General features: G+C 53.8%; 1 protein-coding gene across 1 annotated transcript; it reads left to right on the forward strand.

Annotated features, from left to right (window-relative positions):
- On the forward strand, positions 1-8,008 carry DMRT3 (doublesex and mab-3 related transcription factor 3). The gene is made up of 2 exons (XM_072859422.1): positions 1-439; positions 7,044-8,008. The coding sequence occupies exons 1-2, from the start codon at positions 1-3 to the stop codon at positions 8,006-8,008; spliced, it is 1,404 nt and encodes a 467-aa protein (XP_072715523.1).
- The last annotated feature ends 283 nt before the right edge of the window (positions 8,009-8,291 follow it).

Here is an 8,291-nt window from a genome sequence, read left to right on the forward strand (position 1 = left end):
ATGAACGGCTACGGCTCCCCGTACCTCTACATGGGCGGCCCGGTGTCGCAGCCGCCGCGGGCTCCGCTGCAGCGGACGCCCAAGTGCGCCCGGTGCCGCAACCACGGCGTGCTGTCCTGGCTGAAGGGCCACAAGCGCTACTGCCGCTTCAAGGACTGCACCTGCGAGAAGTGCATCCTCATCATCGAACGGCAGCGGGTGATGGCCGCGCAGGTGGCGCTCCGCCGGCAGCAGGCCAACGAGAGCCTGGAGAGCCTCCTCCCGGACTCCCTGCGCGCCCTCCCGGGGCCGCCGGGCAGCGCCGAGCCCCCCGCCCCGCCGCCGGGGCCGCCGCCCTGCGCCGCGCCGCCGCGGGCCCCCGCCGAGCTGGCCGCCGCCGCCGCCCTGCGCTGGGCCGCCGAGCCGCCCCCCGCGCTCCCGGGGCCGCTCCCCAAGGCAGGTGAGGCCGGGCCGGGCCGGGCGCCGCGGGGCCGGGGGGGATGCGCCGGGCCCGGGGAGGAGGGGAAGGCAGGGCAGCGCCCGGGCCGGGACCCCGGCGGGCGGGTCTCGGGGGATGGGTGCCCGGGGGAGGAGGGGCGAGGGCTTCCTCTTCCTCCCGACGGGCGCCGTGGGGAGGGGAAGGAGGCGAAGCCCCGACTCCTTCCTCCGTCCCGGCGGGTGCGCTTGGTCGCTCTTCGAAAGCGAGGAGCTGCACGCTGCCGGGCCCGCTCCTCAGCCGGGCTCGCAGCCGCCGAGACCAGCGGGGGCACCGGCAAACGCCGCCCCTGCCAGCCGGCTCCCCGACGAGCCGCTTCTGGGCCCGTTCGTTCCCTCAGCCCGCTCCCTCCCTGAGCCGCTCCCCGGCTTTCCGCACCCGAGGCTGCGGGACCTCGTCCAGGACAAAGCCTCCATGGGGAGCTGCGGGGCAGAAGCGGCGCCGGGAGCCGGCGGGTTTCTGCGGAGCAAGGAGGGCCGGGGGGGCGGCAGGGGATGAGCCGGGCGTTTCGGCGTCCCTCCCGCGCTGGCGTGTCCCGCCGGGCCGCGTCCGGGGGGGGCTTTCGGCAGGCCGGGGGTGCTGACCCAGCGACGCCGCCCGCAACCGGCACCTTGCGAGTGCGACCTACCGGTAACACACGTTCCCGGACGCAGAAGTAACGCTCCGGAGCCGCCGCCGCCTTCCCCGCCCCCGGGCCTGAGCCGACAGCCTTTCCCCGGCGGGACTGCCCGGCAGCCCGCTGCAGCCCGCTCCGCTGACAAGCGGCCACTGCGACGAAAGTCGACCCGGTGCCCCGGGCGAGGAATGCCAAACCGGGGGGCTCCCGCACGGCTCGGCTCCTTAGGGCTCGCTGCCGGGCGGCCGGAGCCCCGCGGGGCGGTTGCGGGCGAGCGGGACCAGCCCGTCTCTCTCCGAGGGGCCGGGTAAGGAGCCGGCCCGGCCCCGGAGGCGTCCGCCGGGGCCCGTGCTCCTCCAGCTTTGGGGAAGACACAGCCCCGGGGCCGGAGGTGGCCGCACGGCAGGGTCGGTCGGTGTGGCGAGGTTGCCGCCAGTCTGGGACCCGCTTCCCCTTGCCTGGCCCTCGGCACCGTCTGCCCGTCCCTCCCCGTCCCCCGCATCTCCGCCCGATGCCGCCGGCCGTTCCGCCGGTCCGGGGCTTGGGGGTCCCTCCGCCCCCCAGATTTCCGCCCCCGCACCAGCGGCGGCGCTTGGCCGGGGCAGGGGCGGCGCGGAGCGGGGGGAAAGCCGGGGGGAAGGAGGGAAAAAAAGCCGCCTTGGCTCCTTCCAGAAAGTGAAACAAATAAACTTCGCCAGCAGGATATAAATCTGGCGGATAGGAACGGTATTGACTTGCACGCCCAACTTTTCTTCCCCCTGATATATGAACTTCCCAGCTTAAAAGATTACAGTAATCACGGGAGGACAGTGTAAATCGAACCTGATAGCAATAACTTTTGGGGAAGGTCAGGCTCTAGTGAAATGTTACCAAGCAACAGGCATTTTGTTTGCAAAATACAATCAAAGTGTATTGATGAGAAATTCTTCCTTGCCAGCCAGTCAGCACTTTCTGCTAACAGCTTTACGGGGGGGGGAGGAAATAACGGAGGAGATCTTCATGAATCAAGACCCGCGGCGCGACGCGGCGCCGGCCCCCGCCCCCGCCCGCCGTCAGGCCGGGTTGGGGGGCACCGGGGGTGCCGGCGAGCAGCCCCGGTTGCACAGACCTCACCCGCGCTGTCCCCGGTCTCCGACTGCTACAGAGGGGTTTTTCCTGCTCTTACGAACATGGGAATGCGTGAGAGCAAAGCGGAAAACGATCTCCTCGGGGCGTCCTCCTGTCACCTGCCACCAGACACCGTTTAACCAGATAACCTGTTTATTTCCAACCATCCTGCGTGCTCTGAACGGCAGGGCTTTCTCTTTCTCTTCCCTCTCTCCCCCCTACCTGTATTAAAACCGTTGTCGGAAAAGAGGATGTAATTATTTGCTCCCCCAGCCTGCCCCGTTTCTAACCTCCCCAGGACATTAATCTCCTGGAAGGTCTTTTCAGCACGGAGGAGATATTTCCCGATGTAGGGTAGAATCACATCCGTTTATTTTTATTCCTGCCAGAACTGGTCATTTCGGTGGGACGGTTGCAAAGTTCTGTCCTGTGCAAATAACGCGCCTGGAAACTACCCCTGTTGCATCTGCCTGTGTTAACCCGGAGCTAACCAGCTCACGAACTTTCATCTCCCACATGAGCGCATGTTACATTTCTCTGTCTTCGTAGTGGTTATCAAGGCTTGTAAACAATTAATATAACGCTATGTTGAGTCTTCTGTTAATGTCAGAGCCAGCTTCTTAATGCAACACAGCAGTCCCTGTGTTAGTTTGGAAACAGTGATGGGTCTCCTACAAGGTACCTTAGGCCTTTGAAGACAGGGAAGAAAGTCTGGAGTGAAAGTAATTAAAAAAAAAACCAACCAAGCAGCAAAACAAAAAAAACCCCAAACCAACCGAGAAAAAACCCCACAAAACCCCCCACAAATTTTACGCGACCTCACCTTTATGTGGCTTTATGCTAGTTCTGGTATCAGTCCATTCTAATCATAGAAGTAGGAAAAATAGCACATGTTTTGGAGATCCAAGAAAATCTGTGTTGCAGAAAGAGCTGTCTTAACAATCAAAGCGCAAGCTGTTTTGACAGAGAGTCAGCGGTGGGAATATCAAGGAAGCAAATTTGGTTCCAAAGTATTAGACCAAGTTTTCCAGACAAGTTATTAACTTGAGGAGAACAGCTTCTCTCTCTCACCCGTTTTACTTTTTTTTTGGCCCCTTTACAATATTTGCCTCATGATCCTTAATGTATAAATAAGCAAGGAAAAATTGGGGTATACATTGCTCCAAATTCGTAGCAGATTTATTTATTAATGTAGATTTTACCTTGAACGCGTGCACGGTTCTGCCACTGTACTGTGTTTCATGTGTATCTGTATTTGCACTGCATCTCTGTAGATCTGGGTATCTATCTGTCTCTGCATGCGTATTATTTGATGAATACTCGCCATCGTTTATATCGATAAGAAAACAATTTCCCTAGTTTCCTCAGGGCTGGCAAAGTGAATACTTGAATGCAGGCAATTTGAAATAGAAGGTGTGGGGGGAAAAAGAAAAAAAAAACAAACCACCCAAACCCCACAAACATAAAAAGTGTCTGAGGACGAGATTTCTTTCTTAAAGCCTAGAACATCCTCACGTGAAGCTTACGAGCGGTGCAAAAAACACCTTTGGCTAAGAGCAGCGGGTTGTATATTCTGAACACAAAATTAGTATTTTTGTACCTGAAAATACAGGTATTTGGGATTAATACACGCATGCAATATTCCTACAATTCAGTGCCCACGTAAGGGCATTTATAATGTATCTTCCCAAACCGCCGCTTATTTAACGACGGCCGCTTTGCGCCCATTTTAAACCAACGAAACACCTGATCTCGGCAATTCCCACGAAGAGATGGGGACCGTCCCCGGAGCACGCTTCCCGCCCGGCCCTCCCCGCGCCGTGAGCGTGGCGGGAAGTGGTCCTTAGAGGAGGAAAAAGCATAGCCCCAACACGGCCTGCCAGGCAGGAAGCCGTGGGGAAGCCGCCGGGCGAGCAGCGCGGCCACCCCGCCCGCCCGAAGCAGCGGTCGGGGGCAGCCGGGCTGCGCGGCTCCGCGGGAAAGCGCCCGCCGCCGGCGCGGGAAGTGCGCTCGAAAAGGCGGAGGAAAACCAGGTGGTAGCATCCACGCTCAGTGTTTACCAGCGGAGGATAAGCCTCCTCGTGGTAATAGCAGCGTTTGATTTAAATCACCGAGATCTCGTTTTACGGGTCTGAGGCTGTGAGTCCCGCAGCCCGGTGAGATGCAGCGCTGTCACCTGTGCTGTACCAGGAGAATGTACCCGTGCGAGGGTAAGAGTCGGGGTCTGTGCAGTCTGCCGATGATAAAGATACAAACCTCGGCGGGATGAGTTTTCAGAATTCGAAGAAGATTTGCAGTCAAGCCTCATAAGGATACTTGTAAAGATGCTGAAAACTAAGCAAACCTGAAATATCTTGAAAATAATCATTACTCAGGATCAGCGAGTGTATTAGGGAGATCTAATCTTACTCTTTTTTTTTTAGCATGTATTTGCTCCTTAGTGGTGTTTGTTGTCAGCCCATAAAGACACACTGGAAAAGCGCGGCAGTTCTGTAATATGACTACCTGCATGTGGTCCATCTGGTAATACTGGGTACCACAGTGCAATCTATTTGTGTGGAAATTGGGACCATTGTCTCCCTTAAATGCCTCTCTATCTCTGGCAAGACAGGGACAGAGGTAATTAGCTGTCCTCAGACTGCCCGGTAAGCCCCCGATGTACAAATTGCCTATTCACTCAGATGTGAATTATTCTTAACATCCTGTCCTGTCCTTTCTAATAAATGCATCATTATGAACATGTGAAGGGATTAGGAGGGAAAGGTAGTATAAGCCTCATGTTTTTTTCAAATAACGGATGAGCTATGCCGAGGTCTTAACACCTCCTCGAAAGGATACGCGTTGCCAGTTTGCTACCGGCAAATATTTCCTGCATTCCCCTTTGACTGCTAAGACAAGACTGATGCACTGAGTGTATAAAGAAGAGCATACACACATTGCCTTCTCTATAATACACCCACGTGAAGGGCTATTGCTTCTCTGTTTGCACTGGACAGAGAATGTAACCAATATAAAAGTGGGTACCCAAACCAGGTTATCCTGCTAAAAGAGAAGGGCGAGATCTTCAGAACCACATCTGTATTGCTCAGCTCCACTGCCATGCTCACCTTCCGCAGCCCAAACTAACAGTGTCCCACAGCGCTGTAGGATGGCCCATCATGTCTGACTGGCACAGCCATCCCCATGAGGAGAACCTCCCTTTGCCACACTGACTGTCAGGCTGTGCTCTGCCAGAATCTCGTATTTATTTATAGCTCCCATTCTGGCAAGTATAGTGGCTTCTTGCTCAGCACAGGTTTGCTCAGACACTGATTCCTTTCTCAGGGTGGGTAAATTGCACTGATAGAGTTTGTCTTGAGCTGATCTGTTCAACAGTAAAGTTAGCCCGCTGCATGGGGAAATGCCCTGCCCGTTCTTGGGGTGAGAGGGAGGCAGAACTGTCCGTGGTGAGCAGCGAGGCTCAGGCGCTTGCATGCCTTTGACTTGTTCCATCTTGATTGGGCAGGGGTGGTCAACAGCACATTTTGGGAGCCTTTGCTTGCTTCTTATAGCTTCTTTATCTAGTTGGGCGGATCACCAAGGGCTTAGGAAACCAAGCAAACAGTTGTACTGGTTTCTGCAGGTAGTCTTTCAGATATGTGTGTCCAAAAGCACTGCCCCGTGCAGTAAAGCAGGCTCTGTCAGCCGCAGCTTGGACAATGACTCCTTCCCCGGACATCGATGCTTCCCAGGGAGACCAGCATTGTGCTGTGTGAGGGAGGCTAGCAGAACAGCGTCCTTGGGAAATGACTGTGAACAATCTCAAGCAAATACATTGCCCCCCTTGTGCATAAACTGTGAAAGCTGTCAACCTTTCTTCTTCTTCTCTTCTTTCTGACGAGCAGTCTTATTTCAACGGTTTCCATACTCTGGCCAGGCATGACCAAAGTGATCAGAGACTTGGGGTATCCCCATTTTTGAGTGTCCATCTGGAGACAGCGTGGTCAAGGGGCTTGTTTTTAGCCCTGTAGTCAGCTTTTGCCCTTCTTAGTTTAGCACACAAAAAGCAAGGTACCTGGAACAAGTGCTGAGAGAGGTTGGGGAGTCTCCATCCTTGGAATTATTTAAAACTCAGCTGAGCAGGTATATGAGCAACCTGCTCTATATTTTAGGTTACTCCTGCTTTGAACAGGAGGTTGGACCAGATGCCTTCCAGAGGTCCTCTCCAAACCAGATTTTTCTAGATTCTGTGCTCTAATGGGCCAAGGCATCAGCTGTGCTCAAGCCTGTGATTCTTGCTGGGGAAGAAACCAGTTTCTGCAGAGCCAGAACTAGAATACACAGATTTATCTGAAGGCTTCTTTAACCTTCAGCCAGTAGTTGTGATGGAGTGGTTCTACCAATGCTGTTGGACTTGCAGAGGGAATTTTGGTCTCCCAAGTGCCCTCTGGATATCTTCAGCTCACAGTCAGTGAGATGGTGCTAGTGAGGAATTATGATGTGAAAGTGCTGAAGTTCCTCTGAGAAAGCTTGCACTTGGGTGGTGTGTTGCTGCCTTGTAACCAGTGAGAGAGGATTGGCACAGCATATTTGACGCAGCAGAAGAATGACCACTGCTTCTTTTCTTGTACATGGGAGAATGAGACAGACATCTGTAAGGCAGCATAAAATGCCTAGACCAGGTCACATTACTCTTTTGCAGTTTTGGTCTCATGAGGTGTTGCAAGTAGACCTTAATTTTAGCAGCATCTCTGTGAACAATGCTTTTTTTTTCCCCTAGGATCCTTTAAGAAGACTGTGTCCTTAAATGCCTGTAAAAGCTTTTGGCCTCAGTTTTTCGTTAACTTCTCTGCCTTCTCTTTGCAGACATAAATGAGGAGCGGTTGGGTGATGCCAGTGGAGCAGACAATGCCGAGACCTACAGTGACAAAGACACAGACCAAAGGAGTTCCCCAGACATGACTAAAGCCAAAAGTTGCTTCACCCCTGAAAGCCCTGAAATTGTTTCAGTGGATGAGGTTGGTTATGCAGTTCAGAAAAATGGTGGGAGCACAGAGAGCCGTCCAGACAGCCCCAAGTACCACCCAGAGCAGAACCACCTCCTGATAGAAGGTCCTTCTGGGACAGTTTCTTTACCTTTCAGTTTGAAAGCCAACAGACCTCCACTTGAAGTCTTGAAAAAGATCTTCCCTAACCAAAAGCCAACTGTGCTGGAGTTGATCCTGAAGGGGTGCGGCGGTGATCTGGTGAGTGCTGTAGAGGTTCTCCTGTCCAGTCGGTCTTCGGTGGCCAGCGGGGAGAGAACTTCTGCAGAATCTGATGGTCTCGTTTTGCCTTCCAATGGGCACATTTTTGAACACACACTGAGTTCGTACCCTATTTCCTCTTCCAAGTGGTCCGTGGGTTCAGCATTTAGGGTTCCTGACACACTGAGGTTCTCTGCCGATCCCAGTAATGTCGTGCCCAATCCTCTGGCCGTACCTTTGCAGCACCCTTTCCCTCAGCCACCACGCTACCCGCTGATGTTGAGGAACACTTTGGCAAGAAACCAGGCCAGCCCGTTCCTGCCCAATGACGTCACCCTGTGGAACACCATGACACTGCAGCAGCAGTACCAGCTGCGGTCCCAGTATGTCAGTCCTTTCTCCAGCAACTCGGCCAGCGTTTTCCGAAGCTCGCCTGTCCTTCCTTCCCGCTCTTCAGAAGATCCTAGGATCTCAATCCCTGATGACGGGTGTCCTATTGTTTCTAAGCAACCGATTTACACGGAAGATGAGTATGATGAAAGGTCTGATTCTTCAGACTCAAGAATACTCAACACATCTTCTTAGACTGACATTTGACATGTGATAGCTAAGTGATACTTTCAGTGCAGCTGAACTACTGGGCCCTAAGAGGAGGGACACATACTCTATGAAACCCTTGCAATTGTATTAAAAAATGACTTTGCTTGGTATTGTACTATAGCAATAAAGACATAACTTATTTAATTTCTTGCACTTCACTGGATAATGCCAAATAGCAATACTCTGGCTTTAGTGCTGAGTGTGTGTTACAAAGGAAGACTTTATGGCTATCAGTTATGGGACTCTGGAAGACTCATAATGGAAATAG

The sequence above is a fragment of the Ciconia boyciana genome, chromosome 4 (genome assembly GCF_034638445.1).
Source record: "Ciconia boyciana chromosome 4, ASM3463844v1, whole genome shotgun sequence".
In the NCBI taxonomy this organism is placed as follows: Eukaryota; Metazoa; Chordata; class Aves; order Ciconiiformes; family Ciconiidae; genus Ciconia; species Ciconia boyciana.

Bases quoted from the DNA above. Each gene is read 5' to 3' on its own strand.
- DMRT3 (XM_072859422.1), top strand. From the start codon at position 1: ATGAACGGCTACGGCTCCCCGTACCTCTACATGGGCGGCCCGGTGTCG. The intron at 440-7,043 runs GTGAGGCCGGGC...TTCTCTTTGCAG, and splicing joins GGGGCCGCTCCCCAAGGCAG to ACATAAATGAGGAGCGGTTG.